We start from the raw sequence: 23010 nt of genomic DNA, 5'->3' as shown, positions 1-23010 counted from the left end.
AGACCAGTTGCGTTGACCTCCCACATCATGAAGACCCTGGAGACTAGGGTGTGCTCACACTGGCAACCAGAACCGTTCCTAACCAGCTCTGTGCATGTGTGAAACCATGGGGGGCCATTGTCTGGCCTGCGTAGGTGTGAACTGCACCACAGGGGGTTAACGGGCCGATGGTCCTGCTGGAAGAGGTGGTCCAAACAGAGTGCCAGACTGGCACGGTTGGCCGCGCATGCGCACACACAACTCGACTCGACCCGCGCGCAAAATGTGATGACGTTGGTACCGCGCGACGCTTTACGGCACATAAACATCCGCATTCCGCAATGATAGCGGTGTCAGAAGTGTTCGATAGCCGATGAAAAGTTCAGAGTTGGTGTTACCTGATAAATATGAACAACACCACAGAGAACTCATGGAGGAAGAGGACAACATGACCGTCAGGACTTCTCTTTGTTCAGCCGACAGCGGGACAGTAACGGAGTGTAGCAGCTCATCATCAGGTCCGAGGGTATAAATATACATATAAACACATATTACTGGTATATTAACCCATATAAACCAGAAAATATGGAAATGGGACATTTTACTGCTGCAAATGTGTAACATATTACTGGTATTTTGTGGACAGGACACATGTGGTTGGCTATTATATAACCCAGAAAAAAAATGGAAATTGGACATTGTACAGCTGCTAATGTATAAATAATATAAATATATATATATGGTGTTTCAGTGTTCTGGGACACATACAAACTCTGTAGAATGAAAACAAACACAGTGTCTTGGGGAGCAAAGTGTAGTTATTAATTTATTCATCTAAATGTAACCAAAAACAGAACATCGCAAATACAAGCCCAAATAAATGAAATGTCTGAAACAAAGGGTAATAATTTTCCAAACAAAAATCAATAAGCCAGAAATAAAGTGCAACCTTTTGCAAAATGTAACATGAACCTTAAAAACAAAACATTTAAACATTGGAAGTACAAGGATGGGAATATTATGACAACAGAACCTGGAACAAGACTGCAAATTGTTGCAACTATTTATTTATTTTTAATCTTATTTTAGTTCTCTTCTTAGGTCGTGTCGTGTTAATGCACATGTGGCAATACCAATTTTCAGTATGTGGAGTTCCTGTTAGTCCTGCACAACTATAATGAATTGCTCAGAAATCTACATGTGTCCTGTTCTCAAAATACCAGTAATATGTTACACATTTGCAGCCGTAAAATGTCCCATTTTTATATTTTTTGGTTTATATGGGTTAATATACCAGTAATGTGTTTATATGCATGTTTATACCCTCAAAATTACCATGGAATTTTGGGTTTTACTCAGACCCCTCATCATCACGTATCTGCAGAAGAAGACCCTCCACTGCACCTCAGCACTTTAACAACTCACTAATTTCATAATTTAAATACACTATTTCTACCTTTGTTTTTCTGTTTGCATGTTGTTTGCTTTGTATTTAATAAAATGGTTTCTCCAACAGTTGGTTAAATCTACACATTTATACTGTATATAATGCACATGCAGGATGATGTGTAACAATATTTAGTAAAATTAGCTGTAAACACATTTTGTAGAACTAAATATAAGGTTATGCTGTGAACAGAAAGAAAGGAAGACGAACCAGATCATTCTAAACTTTAGAATATAATACAATCATAACCTTTAATCATAAATATGACTCTTCTCAAAACAACAAACTTTGATATCTTTGTCACACAATATCTAAGCTTCCAGTGAATAATTTACAAAAAAAAAAAAAAAGTTCACTGATGGTGACATTGAGATCTCAATGTCACCATCAGTGAACTTTTTTTTTATTTGTAAATTATTCACTGGATGCTTCTCTGGTGATGTGTGCAGTGGTTGTTATTATTATTGTATGAAGCCAACATTACTGCAGTTTTGCACATCATTGTTGTCCTGTTAAAGTATTTTTATCCAAAGACTTAAAAACAATCTGAAATTAGTGCTGACTCAAGTAAATCACCTTTATTATGCATTATAACAATCTGTTCCTTAAGTCTCTAAATTATTGAAACAATTAAAAACATCTAAAAAATAAAATTACAGAAAATTAAATAATCATTTAATATACATTTCAATAAATAAGTGCATCCCATGTTCCCATGTTGACTCTGAGCTTTATTCTGTCTGTTGTCTGTGGAAGTGATGGGTCTAAACCAGATGATGGAAACTAGGATCAGCTCATGGTTTTAATGTCCAGGGAGGGGCGTGTCCACTCTGTATGGACTTAAAGAAGAAGAATAAAAAGAAGAGTTAGATAATGTCATGTTCATCAAAAGGAAAACTGAAAGTGATGGAGATAAATATGATCAGATGGACACAGACAGACACAAAGTTTAAACAAACACACAAATAATCTGTCCTAAATTGTCTCACACATTAAAAGCATCTATTTACACTTATATTAATATACACAAAGACAAGCTCCACAAAATCAGAACGACATTTATTGATCCAGAAATTAAACTGATCTTACCTTTATAGGCTCAGTTTCCTCCTTTGTTTTCAAATCCATTTTAACCTCCATTCATGATGGTTTTTATCGTCAGAGAGAGTCTTTCATTTTTAATAAATCCACCATTATTTGTTCTGTTTTAATCTTTCTTTCTCACTCACTTGGTTCTCTCTGTTCCTTGTGTCGATTTCGTCAAAACAAAGCAGCATCTTTAATGTTTACGTTACGTGTGAGTAAAATTACCGCAATGTACCGACACTGGCTGTAAAGAGCAACTTATTATCTTTCATAAACTGGTGGAATTTCTCCGATAGAACAAATATGAGCAGAGTTACAATCATTTAAATTAACGTGATGCGTTCAGGGGCCCTGGGAAACCCAGTCCGTGAAAAGCGCACGTGTCTGGGTAAATCTTAGTTTATAGTTACCCTACGCAACAGAAAATATGAACTTAACAGAATGTACTGTCAACAACAAACCCAGAGTCGCTTAATGGTGACGTAACGCCATACGTGTGTCATAAATTAACATGATGATGTGTTTCTCTGTGGGAACCGAGTTGAGCTGGTGATCACGTCCGTTCTACCGTGCCAGAAAGGGGACAGGGAGGGGGGGATTCCTGCTGTGAGCTTGGAACGGCCCTAGTTGCCAGTGTGAGTACACCCTTATCCTGGTGCAGCTCCGACCATCTGTCAGACCACACCTGGACCAGCTACAGTTTGCCTACCAGCCCAAGGTTGGAGTTGAGGACGCCATCACCTACTCTCACCTGAACAAGCCAACGAGCACTGTGAGAGTCATGTTCTTTGACTTTTCCAGTGCTTTTAACACCATCCATCCAGCCCTACTGGGTGAGAAGCTGACAGAGATACAGGTTGACTCCTCCATTGTGTCCTGGATTGTGGACTACTTAACTGGCAGACCACAGTATGTACGCCTGAGATATTGTGTGTCTGACAATGTGATCACCAACACCGGGGCCTTCGAGGAACTGTACTCTCTCCCTTCCTCTTCACCACCTACACCATAGACTTCAGCTACTGCACTGACACCTGTCATCTCCAGAAGTTCTCTGACGACTCTGCAGTGGTTGGATGTATCAGGGAGGGGGACGAGGTGGAGTACAGTGCTGCTGTGAACAGCTTTGTCACATGGAGTCAGATGAATCATCTACAGCTCAATGTAACAAAGACCAAAGAGCTAATTGTGGACCTGAGGAGGAACAAGAGACCAGTCAGCCCTGTTTCCATCCAGGGGGTCAGTGTGGACATTGTGGAGTACAAATACCTGGGAGTGGTGACTGACAATAAACTGGACTGGGGGAAGAACACTGACTCCCTCTACAGGAAGCGACAAAGCCACCTCTATTTTCTGAGACGGCTGAGGTCCTTCAACATCTGCAGGAAAATGTTGAGGATGTTTTATGAGTCAGTGGTGGCGAGTGCGATCCTCTACGCTGTTGTTTGCTGGGGGAGCAGACTGAGGGTCACAGATGCCAACAGACTCATCCGCAGGGCCAGTGACGTTGTGGGGATTAAACTGGACTCTGTGACAGTGGTGACAGAGAGGAGGAACCTATCCAAGGTTAAGGCCATCTTGGTCAATGAGTCCCACCCACTCCATGATGTGCTGGTCAGTCACAGAAGCACCTTCAGCACCAGGCTGATCCAACCATGGTGCTCCACAGAACGCCACAGGAAATCATTCCTGCCTGTGGCGATCAAAGTGTACAATTAATCACTGTAACCCATCAGCTTTGATTGTTGTATATATCTGTATTATATTTGTATTATTATTATAATTTATCTCATTTTATTTTTTACTACTGTAATGTGTGTACTCATATTTAATCCTTATTTCAATAAGTGTTTGACTTAATTATGTAAGTTTTTCTTTCTTTCTTTGTTTAGTGTTTATTCTTTTTATTTGTAATATTTATTGAGTGGCTGTAACACAAACAATTTTCCCCTGGGATAAATTAAGTACTTCTGACTGATTCTGATTATTGCCCTCTGAACATGTCTCATGGTCAGTCCTCTACTTGTGTTGCTGTTTGGGTATCTTGTGAGAGCTGAGTAAAGGGCAAAGGCCATTGAAAGGACAAATTCAGATCCATTTTATTTACAAACTGTGTAATTATTTACCCAGTCACACTCAGATAGGGGCACCGTCCCCAGATCCTATGGCATAACCGTTAGGAAATGCAGTCGTAATAGTCTGATAATCAAGCAGAACAAAAATGTGTATGCTTCAGAAAAAGGAGAATCTTGCTTTTATGTCAGGCTTTGAATAATGCAACTGAAAACATAAATTAATAAGAAGAATAAATAATAAGAATAAGCCTCATTAATGACTAACATGCTTCAACTATTATATGGTTCACACTTGACAAAATGACAGTTAGAAAAGAGAAGAAGTTGGCAAGAAGTTTCAGATTGTTTTGCAGAAAATGCAGCAAAAAAGCAAATATACAATGTGCTCAAGAATAACAGGTCTTGGCTCTCTTGTGCGTGCGTGCGTATGTGTGAGTGTATGTGTGTATGGGCCCCTCCATCCTCTGAGCCATTGGATTGGCTCTCTGAGAGGAGACTCCTCTTGACAAACCAAATGCTGGTGTACCTACAGCCAGGGACAGACAAAATCAATAAACCATCTGCAAACTGACTTCAGCCGGTTTTAAGCTGCCATGTCTGGGGCTGCACTTTTCCACTCAGTTCAACAGTCAGTGCTTTAAATTCTATAGGTTAAATAATCACAATGAATAGGCCTTTTCAATGTAACATGTTATAACCTAGTGGAGCTGTGTTTGGATACAGGTTTAATGCATAAAATGAGGAAAAATAAAATAAAAAATGAAGTATAAATTGAAGTAAACTTTACCAAGTCCATATAAAAATGCATAGAAAAACATGTTACTTTTAAACGACCGATATCTGTTAATCATTTTTTTCTAAGGTCGTCCTGATCCGATATTGATATCACATATTGGTTTGACATCAGCAAAAAAAAAAAAAAAAAAGTGATCAGAATATATTAGCCTTAATCTAAAATCAATATATTGTCTTTATTTAATTTATTGAGTTTATTTTTCAGGGTTTTCTAACTTTTTGTAGAATATTCTACAGTTAAAGTTTATGTAACCCATTGGTTAATAATAACTGGCTCAGATTATTGTTGTCCTGTTGAGTAATATCACTTGATCAAACCTTTTCCACATTTCACAGTACAAAATAAGTAATATGTATGATATTGATAATATTAGATCGATATTAGTACTGACCAATAGGCTAATCAAGGTAGCAATATCAATCAGTAGAGGAAAAGGTGTTATCGGGACACCTCTCGTTTCATGTATCGAATAGGTATAACAGCAAGTGTTCATAAAAGTGTTTATATATAACGGTCGCCTTACCTACAGTATATGATATATGTCACTGTGAGCTACACCTGCCACTACCAACCTCTGTGTCAAGTGACGCACAAGTGTGGCCAACAGGTCAAAGACCCTGTTTGTTTAAAATCTTCAACCAAACACCCATTCAGGCTCAGTCTCTCCGTGTGTCAGAGGGACCTCACTCCGTGCAGGTTTCTCGGGAACAGGACACAAGCCGTGATGCAGCGAGCTTTGATCGGGCGGAGCGCGCTGCTCGCCCAGCAGGCAGCAGTTCTGGACGCTCCGCTGTTCTCCAGGAACGCACCTGTGCTGCAGCGTCTGGATCGCTCCATGTCCTCCGTCACCGTCCCACCGCCTGCCTGCCTTCTCCGACCGCTGGAAGCGCCTCTCCGGTACCTGTTCGGACCGGGTCCCTCCAACGTTCCTCCACGTGTTTTAGCTGCTGGGGGCAGGCCTATAATTGGTCACCTGCACCCAGAAATGTACGGGGTAAGCTCTAGTCTAGGCTGGCTCTGATCTAACCAATTAGATTTACTCTTTAGCCTGATTTTAATCTTCATTTTGGTTAAACTTATATTGCGTCTTCTACATGTTGTAGTAGATTAACTACGTCTTTTTTGTGTGCATTTATACTATTTATTATTTTTTTCTTTATCTGTATGCCTATAATATCAGTGAATAACAAAGTGTTAGTTCATTTAATTAAAAAAAACAACTTCAATAACGGTTGCTTGACGCGCCAAAGGTTGTGCGTAATTACGCACAGATCATAGTGGAGCAACGCGACACGCTAAGAAATGTTACCCGCCTAGACCAGTGGTTCCCCTTCTTTTTTGTCCGGTATACCCCCTTCGCATTTTTGTCAAATCATTTGTACCCCCTATTCATATCACAAGTACCATAATTCCGCATGCGTTTTTTCATTTGTAAGCTCTCTTAAAGCCCTATAAATGTGTCTCAAACAGTGGTTCCCTATGATTTAATCTACAAATTCAAAACAATGAGTGTAATCTAATTTAGTTCAACTACAAATTTTATGTGATTACTTAAGAAGTAAGTAAATACAGTCTCCTTTGTACAATGTAGCTAATTATTGTCTCCTATAAAAGGGCCTCTACAGCATAAAATAATCCTGTTTCAATAAATTACAATAAATTATATTATTTTATTAAAAGTGTCTATTTGTACGGTTGCCGTACAGACAACCCTCGGTGCTATTGGTACGGTTACCCAAGTACAAGTACGTAGCATCTTGTACTTGTACAGATGCTACAAGATGTTGCGATATTGCGTTATCACCCAATATCGCAACAATGTTTAGGGTTAGGGTTAGGGTAATGTTTATTCTTTGTCACACGACCTAAACTGGCCAAATAGGAGTGGTGTGTACGGATAGAATGACGGTATATTGATTTGGCAACCATACAGATAGCCACTGCCTATTTTTTTTTTTTGGAAATAGCGCTGTTAGTGAATCATTTGAAACATTTCCTGATTATTTTGTGAAATCTCCTTGCGTACCCCCTGCCACGTGCTAATGTACCTCTAGGGGTACACATACCCCTGTTTGGAACCACTGTCTTAGACAATCGTAGAGCTACATCAGAATAATCTTTATCAGTATGTTAATAAACTATATGTTTGTGTGCATTAGATCATGAATGACATCAAGAAAGGGATCCAATACGCCTTTCAGACAGAGAACAAAATGACAATATCAATGAGTGGTTCTGGGCACGCTGCTATGGAGTGTGCGGTGTTCAACGCAGTTGAGCCCGGGGAGAGTGTGCTCGTAGCCGTCAATGGCATCTGGGGAGAGCGAGTGGCAGAAATAGCTGAGCGAATGGGTGAGTTACTTTTACTCTTCTCCAAAGAAGATCCATATGATTCGATTGAAAGTAATGATATATTTTTTGTTCATTTATTTTTAATTGACAACAATCCAGCTCTATTTTGATTGTATGTGTCCTATTTGTAGGTGCCAATGTACACAAAATGGTAAAGGCACCTGGAGGATATTTCACCAATAAGGAAATTGAACAGGTATAGCCTAAGTGTCAGGATTTTGAAGCATTACATTTTAGTGAATGGTAAAGTGTAAAAATCAGAAACTTTTAAGTTTAACAGATTGATTTTTTTAAAATCTTTGTCAGGCCGTTGAAAAACACAAGCCTGTGTTGTTTTTCCTGACACATGGAGAGTCCTCTGCTGGCCTCTGTCACCCAATGGACGGCATAGGTGACATCTGCAGAAAGTGAGCCTCCTTTGCATGACACCTATAAACAAGCATTACAATGGGAACATTTAATTATTATTGCACCGCTTGTTCAAATTCTCTACAGACATAACTGCTTATTTTTGGTCGACACAGTGGCATCACTTGGAGCGGCACCAATTTATATGGACAAACAAAGTAAGACACCTGACAACTTTCCAGTTTTGTTGCTTTATACAAATCTATGTGAGGTTTTTTCTGTCTCCTGTTGTTTTCCAGGCATTGACATCCTGTATACTGGTTCTCAGAAGGCTCTGAACGCACCACCAGGCACAGCACCCATTTCTTTTAATGAAAGAGCATGGTAAGAACATGTGATGTGTTCTGTAAAGATGACATAGTTCACCTTATGCAATAAGAACCTATACATACAGTACAATTTGTTGTATCATTGCCTCTATCCAGCCAGAAGATGTTTAACAGGAAAACAAAACCAGTATCTTACCTATTTGATATGACACATCTGTCCAATTACTGGGGCTGTGATGGAAAACCAGCCAGAGCGTGAGTGAACTGCTAACAACTGATTACAGCTCCAGAATAGTTTCAACTGATCTCAGACCATCAGATATTGCTTTACCTGGACCTTATGTGTGATCTGGTTTCAGATATCACCACACTGGTCCTGTATCTGGATTCTTTGCTCTGAGAGAGAGTCTGGCTATTCTTGCAGAGACGGTAATTTGATGTTCCTTGTTATTATTTACAGAAATAATGTGCAGTTTTTTTTTAACTTGTTAACAGTGAGAAGAGATTCTCCAATAAAACATTCAAAGACAGAGGACGTTTTAAAAATCTATTTTAATACAACAACAAGAGAGGGCATTTTAAGGACAGGAAAATGTGAAGATTTATAACTAGAGCTTTGGAAACAAGCTTTCCAACAGGGGATCTGCGACCCCAGGTGGTAAACACTGGCACTACAGGGAGGTTCCAGAAAGTCTTTGCCAAATACTGTACATTTAATAAGAATAAAACTTGGTATTTTAAAGGGGCCATATGTAGAATTATTGTCAATTTTTGACTTTTAAAGATGTCTAAAATTCCTAAAATCAAAATTTGAATGTTAAGAAACATGTCTTTAGCTGACATGCCATATGTGATTTTTTTTTTTTTTAGATTACATCATTATATATACATTAATAAATATTGCCGGCCAGGGCAACCTGTAGTATCTTTTTTCCACCGGTTGGGTGAATATAAGCCTATTTACAGCAGAGCCATCCCTGAACTAGGCCATCCTGGGCGTGAACTCATTGTAACTTGGTTCAATTGGAGGTGAAATACTTGAAGATGTCATCTTCTGAAATAACTACACTTGTATTCGTCCCGTTGACGCCTTGAGAGCTTCAGAGTGGAGGATTCTTTTAATTTCCGGCAGACTAGATGCCTCAAAGGTGTATTGCCTCCTGGTGGTGGTAGAAATTGCTTGCAAATTCTACATATGGCCCCTTTAAAGGTGCAGTTCACGACTTTCAGATCCCTCCCTCCCCGCTGCTCTCTTGCCCTGCCTCCAAACTTTCCAAAGTCCCTCCCTCAGAGGAGCAAACAAGCTAACGTTAGTCTGACAGCAGCATCACAGTAATACAACATGCACTGTTAAAAGCATGTTACTGCAGCGCTTCTCTCTCTCAATGTGCACACACCTCAGCAACTGCAGCAACAACACAGTGTCACTTACAGCAGCCACACGGAGGCTGCTGAGCGCACATGAACAAACACATGCACCACAGAGTTCTAGTGTAACAATTACAAATCAAACATAATGTAAATCAAGCAACAGTAATTACCTTTCAAGCGGAAAGGTCCATCTTCTACTCGTCCAGACCATACACTGTAAAAAACGACGGCGCTACAGCCCCGGAAAAGGGGCGGGGCTTGTGAGCAACAGCTGTCAGACAGCCCATCAAACACAATCCTGGCTCTGATTGGTTCTTTTTCCACACAAACTACTAGTTTGATGTAAAGCTGTGCTTACATAGTGACAACTTTAGCAAATATGACAAAAAGTCACTTTTATAAGAGTTGCAGACTGCACCTTTAAAGGCTAAATAAGTTAGAAAGTGTCTATTTTTTTTATATATATATATAGAACTTTCATGGAAATTACGATTACAAAGTCAATTATCTAAACTCAATTACAATTTCATTATGATTACAACAGCAACATGTTTTTAAAAATACAATTATAATTATGCCATAATTGTAATTGATTATTTATTATGCAATTACAATTATAATTGACCCCAACCCTGCTGTAAATGCATGAATAAATAAATGAGTAAACTAAATACATCTGTGTTACATAATACACACTATGTTGTTGCACAATAATGGCTGTATTCTGCTTGTAAGAAGTCAAATTCAATATAAAACAAAATTGATAACTACAGGTGTAACTATTTCCGTTCTTTTAGGTTTAGGCTTGATATTTGGATGCCTTCGGTTCTTTTTACATTTTGAGCAAATTTCCAAATTACTGTACTGTTTTTAAAGATTAAAGATTAAATCGGGGCTTTCGCCTTTAATTGGCCATGTAATGTTAGTACATTAATGGAATTCGTCCTCTGCATTTAACCCATCCTTGAGGAGCAGTGGGCAGCAGTACGGGGTTAAGGGACTTGCTCAACATCCCACAGTGACGGCCCTGGTGAGGCTTGAACCGGCAACCCTCCGATTACAAGCTCAGTGTCCTTAACCACTAGGCCACCACTCCCCTCTAGGCCACCACTCCCCTCTAGGCCACCACTCCCCTGCTAGGCCACTCCCCTTTTACAGTTTCATAGAAGTCATTCAAATTTTGAAGTGTCTGTAGTTCTGGACCCGGACCTCAGACAAACCTGACTATAGTTCCGGCACTTCCCGTGCGCATGCGCAGTTCCAGTGCCAGACCTTTTCTACATAAGTGTAAAGGTCGAATGGTCTAAGATGCTAGATTCAAGTATATTTCCTTCCGTTGATGTGGGTTTGAATCCAATACATTTTTTTTTTATTTTAATATATTTAACATAGCAATTTCCACCTTTAAAAATACATATACGAAAAAAGAGAAACATTTTAGGGTATTTCCTGGGTTACGGTTAGGGTTAGGGCTAAAATAAAACTGACAGAACTATAGCTAGAAAGACACGGGTCCGGCAGTTACAGGCGGGTCCGGCAGTGATATAACTACCAGCATTCGGCATTCGGACGCGTCCGCACAGGAAGTGCCGTAACTATAGTCAGGTTTGTCTGAGGTCCGGGTCTGGACCAATAGCAACAGTCTTCAAATGTTTGCCTTTTATGAAGCCAATAACTGTTTATAGGCCGTTTATGTGTCTTTTAATCCATGTGTCTCTCTCCAGGGGCTGGAGGAGTCCTGGAGGAAACACAAAGAGGTATCAGGCTACCTGCAGAGAGGACTGGAAGACCTGGGCCTTAAGCTCTTCATCCCTGAAAGAGTGAGCATAACATCACCCCAAATAAATGACTTCATAGAAAAGAAAATTGAAATACAAGGACAAGCAAACTGCAAATATTGTGCATCACGTGACTTTCATATTGCAGGATTTGAGACTTCCCTCCGTAACCACCATTGCTATCCCTGAGGGCTATGACTGGAGGGAGATGCTGGTCTACATCATGAAGAACCATCAGATGGAGATGACAGGAGGTCTTGGCCCTTCCATCGGCATGGTGAGCAGATGCTGGCTTCCCCAAACACTTTCATGTGTTTTTTCCACTTTGTGTTTTAAACCCTTCTTGTAATTAGGTGATGAGAATCGGGCTGATGGGATACAACTGTGAGAAGACAAATGCTGACATGGCACTGCAGGCTTTGGCAGATGCTCTCAAGAACTGCAAAAAGACCAGGGGTTGAGAGGCCACACCCCCAAACCACTGGCTGTGCACTTACTCATTGATGAACAAACAGGGCTTTTATGCAAGGCAGAGCCAACTATACAAGTGTCAGCTCATTGCCCTGTCTTTCACTGCAGAGATTTAAGTAAATAAAGATCTACTGTACCTTTAAAAATAATAATACTTAAGAAATGAAACACATGATGTCATGTGGACTGTGCTGCAAGCACTGATGATGTGAATAAAGTAAGCTTTATTTTGTGGAAAACCTCATGAGCCTTCATTTCATGAATAGCCGTACCGCTTCTTTTATAGATTTATTTTTGCATGACTTTTTTTGTAATCTAAACTGGTCCTTCCTGAAAACACACACAAACAACTACTGTAGAAATAAAGACAGGATATTTGGACTATTTTTGAACAAATGTGAATGTGTATTTCGAGTAAAGATCGACTTAGATTGTTCCTTGAAATATTTGGCCTTTTCTCAAAGGAAATGTAAAATTAACAAAATAAAGATACAAACCATTTTTTTTCTTCTAATTCACATGTGAGTTTAGAGGGTTAATAGAATTTTTTTTTTAAGTGACATACATAATACATAATGTATATGACATGCAACAACATTTCTGAAGTAATATGAATAGAACTGTACTACAAAAACAGTTGTAAACCATGTGTTTTAAGTTAAAAAAAACTAAACAAAAAGTGTCGGTATTCCCATGACCTGCTGTCAGTCTGTCATACCATTGTTGCACACACAAGAATCTGCTCACGACATATTGGCATATGTGACAATATATATTTATACATCGATCTATGGATCTATATAGCAATAGTTTTACTGACAAAAATGACAAAAGAAAAAAGCCAGTTCTAAATGAAATCCACATGGGTCAAATTAAAAGTGTCATGGAGCTTATGTGAACATGAAATATAACATTGAAATATTATATTTCAGGAAAATATGAAATGAAACTTCATTAAAACCATATAGAAGTGATAAGTCCCATTTATACTTATAATTTTAAAAAGACAACATTGTTCTTAAAAAGATCATTAGTGGGACTAACCTCTGTGTTTTTCCCAAACTCGCAAACCCATGTCACTTTGGCAGCCATACACAGTCTCTCCCAGCTGCCATTCGACTGACATTAAATGTTTAAATGTTGTTGAAATAATGTCATTTTATGAAACAAAACAAAACAAAAAAAAAACATTAATTCATCGTCTAAACAACGTTGAGTTGGAGTTGTAGTTGGAGTTGTATGTCAAATTGACAGGATTTTTACAACCATAACTTTTAAACATTTTGTTGAAATATACCAGTAGAATAATAACGTTATACCAACATCCAAACAATGCTGATCAATTAATTGTTGAAAAAGTGTTGATACATGAATAATGATACAATGTTGAAAGATCAACTCTGAATAAAACGTTTAAGTCGTAATAAAAGCGCTATTACTGCATCAACACGTCAAATATAATTATTTATAACACGTCTCCATCATTGCTCATGTGGAAATATTGGAGTTTTCAATTAAAACACAACTTAATTATTTGTAATGAGATGAACCGTGTACCGTAATTAACCGTGTATAAATAAAGTTGAATTGAATATTCCGCCCCTACATTTCCCAGGATTCCTTATAAATGACGTCACATGCGTCATTCCGTCACTGTTTGGCTCTGACCTTATTTTCTATTCTTGCTCATATGTGTGTTGTCTGTCGTCTGACTGCGGTTTGCTTATATAATGACGTGCCCTTTTAATCACACAGGTTAGTCATTAATTATCTGCTATTTTGTCTATTTACGTGTCTATTTGATTATTATTATTATTTTATCAAACTAGTGACCGAGGAAACTGTTTTATTGCATGAAATGTGACGTTTAGAGCTCAGAATGCAACACAGTGACCCTATGACAAAGTGATTATTCTGACAGAGACTAAACGGACAAACGCATGAGAGGTGACTTCAGGACACGGACAAGCTTAATGAATGCTACGTATGAATTCTGCGTCTATTTAACAATGAATTATTCCAACGTTTTCATGAAAAAAATAGGAATACAGGAGGACTCTATAAGAGGAATATCGTTTATACGGTGTCTTTTAATTAATTTACCTTATTACCAGAACTTCCTGTTTTACTGTCTGTCTGCCTCAGTTTAACGCCACCTACTGTACAAAGACCGTATTACACCATCCTCAATTTTAATTATCAAACACGTTTTCAAGAGACTTTTTTTAAACTAATCCTCCACCAAGGAGGCTATGTTTTTGCTATGTTATTTAAAAAAAACAAAATGAATGTATTATTTACTTATGTTTATTCATTTCTTTATTTTTTTCAGTATTATTTATCTGTGGACAGTCTAACTCAATTTTCAGGAAATTGATAATACGATTAATAGGTCTATATATATATATATATATATATATATTAGGGCTGCACAATTAATCAAATTTTAATTGTCGTCATCATGATTTTGGTTGCTACAATTAAATAATTTTTTACATATAAAATACGGGCTCTTCCCTCTGTAATAGTGTATTTATTCAGTTATTCAGTATTTTTTGTTATAATTCAATTTTAAAGCCTAATTTTGCACTGTAAACTGTACACATTGTTTAAAAGTAGTGCAATAAAAACACAGATTTTTCCCTAATATGACAAATAATTGTTATTACAAATATCGATCAAAATGATTGGGATTTTAGCCATAATTGTGCAGCCCTCCTAATATATATATCATATATATATAATTACAAGATCATTTATTACCAACATGGTAAATAATCTACAATCAGAGCTTCAGTATCTTGTGAGCTACATTAGAATTGTATGTACTGGTTGGTACATGCATAATGTGTGGAACAAACTTTCTCACCTTCAACGATAACCTATAAACTTTAAAGGGGAAAAAATGCATATCTCGTAAACTGGTGCCATGGTAGAGAGAATACATATTATTCCCTCCAGCTGTCAGCATGTATTTACCAACAGCAATACAAGACATTTCTCCTCCAATGATAATTTAGCAAAAACATTTCAAATTACGACTGAATACACTGGAAAGACCAAAGCGAAACGATTCCACAGTTAGAATACGTTTTAGAGTGAAAACTGCTGAATGGATGCATATTCTCCATGCTTTCATAATAACAAAGGTTTCTGTTTGTGTTTCAGCCACATCAGTGGAGTTAAACCCAGTAATCCTGCCTCTGGACTGGCTGCTGGGTACCTGGGAGTCTGATGAACCTGGAGAGGGCTGTTTTCCCACTATCCTTCCTTTTCGCTACAACGAAACACTCAACTTCAGCCATGTGGGGCAACCAGTCATAAACTTTATGTATGTGAAGCAGACTGTACCTTTACTATATATTTATTTTTTACATTATGTTATGCATGAGTAGAGCTGGGCGATTTTTGCCTAAAAAAAAAAAATCTCAGATTTTTTTAAAGAAAAATTTGAGTTTCAATTTGATTTTTGATTTTTTATCTTCCAATGCACTGAAAAATGACTGAGACATCAGATATATTGTCAAAAGTACAACTTTATTGCTGTGATTGGCCTCAAGAGTTAAAATGCATAGAACAATCCCAAAATGAAAAGTAAATAAAGCTCTGTCATTCAACAATTTTAGCATTTGGGGGGAGTGGTGACCTAGTGGTTAAGGACGCTGTCCTTGTAATCGTACCTCACCCATACCATCACTGTGGGATGCCAAGCAAGTCCCCTAACCCCTAACTGCTCCCCAGGTGCCACAACATGGCTGCTCATTGCTCCCCAGGGATGGGGACAATTTTCATTTGTAATAACACATATGACCAATGAAGGTGAAATCCCTGATTTAATCTTTAATAGTGAGGATAAAAAATTAAACATGCCTGTGGTGCACATATAGCCTGTACTCAAAGGGTAAACAAATGTAAACAAAGAGGGGGCTTGCTCACATCGTGCTACGGTAATCCACAAGGACGGAACGCAAAAAAGTCAGAAATATGAATTAAAAATTTGTAAAATAAAAATCCTTTTTAATCTACAAATTCGATAAATAGATTAAATCATTTTTTGCCCAGCCCTATATATAAGACAATACACAGGTTGTTTGACCTTAATCTGTTTGAATATTAGTGATGCTAATTTAGCATTTACCTTTGTTATCATTAGATAAATAATTACTGTAAAATGTTTCTTAATTTTGTAACTTCCTAAGCTGCTAAATGGAGCTCACCACCACATTTGGTATTTGATCTGTCATTATGAAGCTTGTTTCCATTCACAGCTGATTTAAATCTGACGCACATGATGTGTTTCAACAGGTTCAGTGCGTTTCATGCTGAGACTAAAAAGCCTTTGCACAGAGAAACGGGTTTCATTCGAATGGAGCCTGGGACCAACCGAGTGGCATTCATTATTGCACAGAACTCAGGTACAGTTCACCACATATCTGCTTGAAAATCATTCTAACATTTGTTACGTTCATTTAAATATTAATCAGATATCTACGTCAAAAGTTTGAGTTTAATCATTGCACATGTTTGCAAGTGCTGTAAAATAAACACAACAGATTAATGCGTATGCATGCATGCACCAGGATCACAATGGATGTAATCTTCCTGAGAAATAAATGAAAATAGATATATTAATTCATGTTTTGATGGGGATTTAAATCAAATTGCTCACTCTTTAAAAGGCATCTTTGTCATACACAGTTATTGTGGCTGTAGAGAAATCGCAATTTCACCCTTTTCATATGTGAAGCGTTGTGTGGTGGCCATCTCATATCTTGCTCTCAATGCAATTTACAGTGTCTTCAGCCATTTCATGACAACCCTTGTCCACTAAAACATACATTTTGGCACTAAGATCATGTTTTTACATCTAACAGAACCGAAGTTATGATAAGATTGAAATTCGCAATACAAATGGCAGCCATCTTGGATCTTGCTCTGAGCTCAATTTACATCAGAATTTATAATTCAGAACTGACATCATGCTTCAATGTCAAATACAGTGGGGCAAAAAGTATTTAGTCAGCCACCAATTATGCAAGTACTCCCACTTAAAAAGATGAGCGAGGCCTGTAATTTTCATCATAGGTACCTCAACTATGAGAGACAAAATGAGGAGAAAAAAATCCAGAAAATCACATTGTAGGATTTTTAATGAATTTATTGGTAAATCCCTCTGTAAAATAAGTATTTGGTCACAAGCAAGATTTCTGGCTCCTGTAACTTTCTTTTTAAAGGGCCCATGTTACGCTAAATTGACTTTTCTGTGCTGTAAACATCATTACAGTGCTATTTAGGCTTCATATACTATGTTTTTGGGGATCTTAGAACAAATGGAGATTGGTGAAAAATAGCATGACATGGGACCTTTAAGAGGCTCCTTTGTCCTCCACTCATTACCTGTAATAACGGCATCTGTTTGAACTCGTTATCAGTATAAAAGACACCTGTCCACAACCTCAGTCACACTCCAAACTCCACTATGGCCAACACCAAAGAGCTGTTAAAGGACACCAGAAACAAAATTATAGACCTGCACCAGGCTGAGAAGACTGAATCTGTAATAGGTAAACAGCTTGATGTGAAGAAATCAACTGTGGGAGCAATTATTAGAAAATGGAAGACATACAAGACCACTGATAATCTCCCTCGATCTGGGGCTCCATGCAAGATCTCACCCTGTGGGGTCAAAATGATCACAAGAACGGTGAACAAAAATTCCAGAACCACACGGGGAACCTAGTGAATGACCTGCAGAGAGCTGGAACCAAAGTAACAAAGGCTACCATCAGTAACACACTACGCTGCCAGGGACTCAAATCCTGCAGTGCCAGACGTGTCCCCCTGTTTAAGCCAGTACATGTCCAGGCCCGTCTGAAGTTTGCTAGAGAGCATTTGGATGATCCAGTAGAGGACTGGGCAAATGTCATATGGTCAGATGAAACCAAAATAGAACTTTTTGGTAAAAACTCAACTCATTGTGTTTGGAGGAGAAAGAATGCTGAGTTGCATCCAAAGAACACCATATCTACTGTAAAGCATGGGGTGGTAACATCATGCTTTGGGGCTTTTTCTCTGCAAAGGGACCAGGACTACTGATCAGTGTAGAGGAAAGAATGAATGGGGCCATGTATCGTGAGATTTTGAGTAAAAACCTCCTTCCAACAGCAAGGACATTGAAGATGAAACATGGCTGGGTCTTTCAGCACGACAATGATCCCAAACACATCGCCCGGGCAACGAAGTGGCTTTGTAAGAAATATTTCAAGGTCCTGGAGTGGCCTAGCCAGTCTCCAGATCTCAACCCCATAGAAAATCTTTGGAGGGAGTTGAAAGTCCGTGTTGCCCAGCGACAGCCCCAAAACATCACTGCTCTAGAGGAGATCTGCATGGAGGAATGAGCCAAAATACCAGCAACAGTGTGCAAAGACTTACAGAAAATGTTTGACCTCTGTCATTGCCAACAAAGGGTACATTACAAAGTATTGAGATTAACTTTTGTTATTGACTAAATACTTATTTTCCACCATAATTTGCAAATAAATTCATTAAAAATCTTACAATGTGATTTTCTGGATTTTTTTTCTCATTTTGTCTCTCATAGTTGAGGCATATCTATAATGAAAATTACAGGCCTCTCATCTTTTTAAGTGGGAGCACTTGCACAATTGGTGGCTGACTAAATACTTTTTTGCTGCACTGTAAAACCAAAGTTATTACAAAATATCCAAAATGGTAATACAGATGGTGGCCATCTTGGATTTCTTGATTTTGAGTGGTAATCATTGATTTGCTTTGATTTTGCTAAATAAAATGTTGCTGCCTTTGTGTAATAGATATTTTATTTGCTATATTATTATATATCAAATCATGTTTTAAACTGACTGTAAATACATTCTGTGTACTTGTGCAGGCCTTGTAGAGATTGAGGAAGGAGAGTTGACAGGACATCAGCTGAACCTGCAGACACACGCTATTGGCCGAGTCTCCTTTGCTAAGAAGCCACATGTGCAGCAGGTAAAACACATCATCTGCTTCTATCGTGGAACATTATTTATTTATTTGTGACAAGGGACAATGCACATTAATGAGCATGAACATGTAAATGTGCCAGATTGTAGCCACAGTTTTCATCCGTGGTCTCCGGCAGGTTGATGTTGTGTACAACAGAAATCCCATTTAAAAACAACAGAAGAAGAAAAACCACTCCTCCTAAATCAGACAGCATGGACAGTACAATAAAATATAAAGACGTATAATATAACGACCAGAAATAAAGTGACCATTGCAGCTAAAGGGCTCAAGGCAGACGATAAAGTGCTATAGTTAAATGTGCTAATATTTTGTCTTAAATAAGAAATTGCACATCACCCTTAGCCTGGTTGGTTGTTAGTTAAAGTGCTAATATTATTGCACATAGGCCTATGCACATGTTAATATTAATAGATGTGTTTATGTATATTATTATTGCACCGAGTCGGAGAAAAAAAATGTAAGTATTAATGCATAGGTATATTTAGATAATGGTCACTGTTCAGGTTTGTCCTGGGTCACACTTTCAAATGACCCTTGAAACCTTTTATAACTGGAGCATTGCCTGACTCTCGATATACAATATAAATCTCAATAATTTTAATTCAAATAAAGTCTTACCAGAAAGACAATTCATGGTTAATATTGCTGATGCAAAATGCCACACAGGCTAAAATAACATCAAAAAAAAAAAAATGAGCGTGTATCACAAACATGAGCAACTACTAGTGGCCCCAAAAGTAGATGGACAAAATGACAGCAAAAAATACACAAAATGACGACAAAAACACAAATTAACAGGGGAACACACAGTAGAACAACACAAATGCTTACATAGAACAACAAAATACACAAAAGGAGAAAAAATACACAATGGGACAACCAAAAAATACAACTACGTACATATGAACTGATAAATACATAAAAGAACAACAAAAATAATGAAAAGGACACAAAAGGAGAAAAAATATACAATGGGACAACAAAAATCCAACAACATACATACCAAAATACACAAAGCGACTCACGAAGACAGAAAAATACACAAAAGAACAACAAAAATACATAGGACAACAAAATCCACAAAAGGCAGAAAAAAACAGGACTGGGACATTAATCAACAAATAGCTGCACAATATGTGCCACTTTAGTCTTTTTCTTCTATAAGGGACAGGACATGTGAGTGAGTTCTCTAGTGTGGCTTGTTTAGCAGGAGGTCAGGGTTAGGATGAACTCACAAATCCATCTGATTTTGCTTTTCATGCTGTTCTGAGAAGTAGCAACTATTTTAATACAAAATAAGCTAAAAAATCTAAATATATCGAAATTGTCATTTTCCATATCGCCAAAAAAGAAAACTTGATATATCTGGAACCTCGATATATTGCCCAGCTCTACTGAGAGTGGTAAAATGTTTCACAGGGAGTTCCCTTTGAAAGATGGAACATTTTCCCAAAGGTGAAGCGCCTAAGGGATCTCACAGTCCCCTCTAACACCCACTAATTGTTTTCTGTTTGATGAAGTCATGTAGTGGAGGCGGAGCTAATCTGTTTAGGACTTTATATATCAGACAGGCAAATTTGAATTTTTGAAAGTTTACAAAGCTCAGGAGCTTGTAGTTTTGTAGGATATAACAGTGGTGGTACGAGAATGGCTTTTGTTTAGTTTTGTGTTTTTTGCAACGTTCTTTTTATTTTTTTTGAACAATTGAAAAATAAAAATTAATCTATTAAAAAGAAAAATACAATATTTTTTTTTTTTTAAATTAAATTAAATTACAGGGGAAAAGGATTTCAAATCACACGGGGTCAAACGTGACTTTTCCTCTTACATCACAATGTCGCTGCTCCTGTTCCTGTATAATGTCCATTTCTCTCATTTCTCCTCCCACTGGGATCTCTGTCAGAACCTCCATTAAATACATCTCCTCAATAGTGTGGATCCATTGTTCCATAGTTGGGGGGTCATCATCGTACCACTTCCTATGTTTTTTTTTTTTTAACAAATATGTATCTTTACAGTGTACATGTTCAGCTGAAAAATAGCAAATGTACAGTATATTGACATTCAACACTATATTATCTCCCATAATGTTTATCATTTCTGTTTTTTTCCAGTCGTTCCTTCTTTTTGAACACATCCAGTATAGATGGCTGTGATTAACATTTACTGATCCACAATTTATCCAGCATGGGAGAAACTGATTCATATATTTACTTTGAACTAGAATAGAAAAAATGGACCAGATTTTTTCATGATAACTCCCTCCATTTTTGAGAGCAAGTGGTTGTTTGGTGGTTCTTCTTACTCATTATTTTTATTGCTCTTTCATACAGGGATTCAACAGGTTTCTGAGATGATGCTCCTCTAACTGAGAAATATTGAGCTCATGGAATTATTTTCTCTTTTTTTTGCATGAAATGTAATGATTGTTTGGATTTTGGTGGCCTTGAACAGAGTAACCGAACAAGGAGAAATGTTTAGTTTTTTTAAACCCTAAGAAGGATGTCTCTGCCCAAAGTACCACAAAAGCAATGTATCATAAGCTAAAGTGATCTTTTCTAAGATTACATGAAACGTTAAAGATCTCCTCAGCACATAAAATATCTCTGTGGGATGTTGCTGCTGACCTCGTCTGCTCTTGTTTTTCAGATTTGTCGCGTGTTTCAGCTTCGTCCAGATGGGAGGCTGGAGCAGACCGTTTCCATGGCTACAGACAACCAGCCACTAATACAACACTTGCACATCACCTACCATCGCTCAACATGAACCAGCAGGCCTGGCCTGTCAATAGACAAGCAACTACTGTGGGTGTGGTTAATGAAATCATATGTGGGAAAGAGTTGGATAATCACTTGGGTTAGGGTTAGGATTATTATCACTAATAAAAGCACATTAAGCAGGTCTGGAGGAAATGATATCATAACAAGCACATTGTGCAACTAAACCAAGGCCTCATTGCTTCATGTTGATATTAAAGGTTATAGATGGAATGTTTTTTTTACTATTTCATTGCACTGTGATGCTGTATGGTTGAGTCTCATAGTTATTGTTGCATGCAGAATGTGTTGGTTTAAGTCAGTGACCATGTAAGGCTGCTTTTTCCTTTTGTGCTTTCTAATGTCCAAGTTTGGTTTGTGGGCTTCTGAGAGGCCATCTTCTCTTGCTTACATTGTTTCCTGTTGAAGTGGCACTTTGGAGCAAAGTAGACCTGGCTGGCACTTACTGGACTTAAAGATTTGACTGGAATACAATATTAACTGTCAAATATACATAGGCGAATGTATTTCACCAACTCATGTTTTTTTTTGGTTGTACTGAATAATGAAATAAAAATACATATGCAATCATGTCTATTGTTGCATGGGTCAGTTTAATACAGTATCTTTCATATATATATATATATATATATATATATATATATATATATATTTCATACAGATTTAACTTGTTTTTGACAAACAGTAAATACATATATTTATCAGCTTTTTTTAAAACAGATTTAGGTATATACAGTATACCTCTAAAATGTAACTTTGTAGTAAAGCATTAAAACAACCTAAAATTAACTAAATGTTTTACATTTTCTTACCATTTGCAGGTAGATTTTGTTAGACTTTGCACATTACAAAAAGTCTCACTGTTATTGTTCTAACCTGAATACTGACTCATTTGTTTTAATTTTTTTATTTAACTAACTATTGTCCCGTATGACAATGCCAAAAATACTTTTTTTAGGATTTCATTAATTCCCCCATACATTTGTAGACTTTTATATTTTCATATAATGTTTAAGTATTCTTTCATAAATGATATTTAATTTTATAAGGTTAACAAAGCGTATTTAAGGTTGAGACTGACCAGGAAATTAATGTCAGCTAAACATAAGGTTAGGTTTTGTTGAAACATCAAAATAAGTATATATACATTATGTATATCTACATATAAA

At 37.5% G+C, this 23010-nt stretch overlaps 2 protein-coding genes across 2 annotated transcripts; both read left to right on the top strand.

The window, feature by feature from the left end:
* The first annotated feature begins 6029 nt into the window (after positions 1 to 6029).
* Positions 6030 to 12095, top strand: agxtb (alanine--glyoxylate and serine--pyruvate aminotransferase b). The gene is made up of 11 exons (XM_028472278.1): positions 6030 to 6377; positions 7543 to 7735; positions 7867 to 7931; positions 8042 to 8142; positions 8231 to 8301; positions 8383 to 8467; positions 8569 to 8667; positions 8772 to 8841; positions 11508 to 11603; positions 11710 to 11838; positions 11915 to 12095. Exons 1-11 carry the CDS (start codon positions 6108 to 6110, stop codon positions 12020 to 12022), a joined length of 1287 nt encoding a protein of 428 aa, XP_028328079.1. The 5' UTR covers positions 6030 to 6107; the 3' UTR covers positions 12023 to 12095.
* Positions 12096 to 13658: 1563 nt separating this feature from the next.
* On the top strand, positions 13659 to 22415 carry thap4 (THAP domain containing 4). The gene is made up of 5 exons (XM_028472315.1): positions 13659 to 13787; positions 15201 to 15363; positions 16338 to 16447; positions 18943 to 19046; positions 21714 to 22415. The coding sequence occupies exons 1-5, from the start codon at positions 13763 to 13765 to the stop codon at positions 21828 to 21830; spliced, it is 519 nt and encodes a 172-aa protein (XP_028328116.1). The 5' UTR covers positions 13659 to 13762; the 3' UTR covers positions 21831 to 22415.
* The last annotated feature ends 595 nt before the right edge of the window (positions 22416 to 23010 follow it).

Source organism: Gouania willdenowi, chromosome 17 (genome assembly GCF_900634775.1).
Source record: "Gouania willdenowi chromosome 17, fGouWil2.1, whole genome shotgun sequence".
Taxonomy (NCBI): domain Eukaryota; kingdom Metazoa; phylum Chordata; class Actinopteri; order Blenniiformes; family Gobiesocidae; genus Gouania; species Gouania willdenowi.
This window is presented reverse-complemented; position numbering and strand designations above follow the sequence as displayed.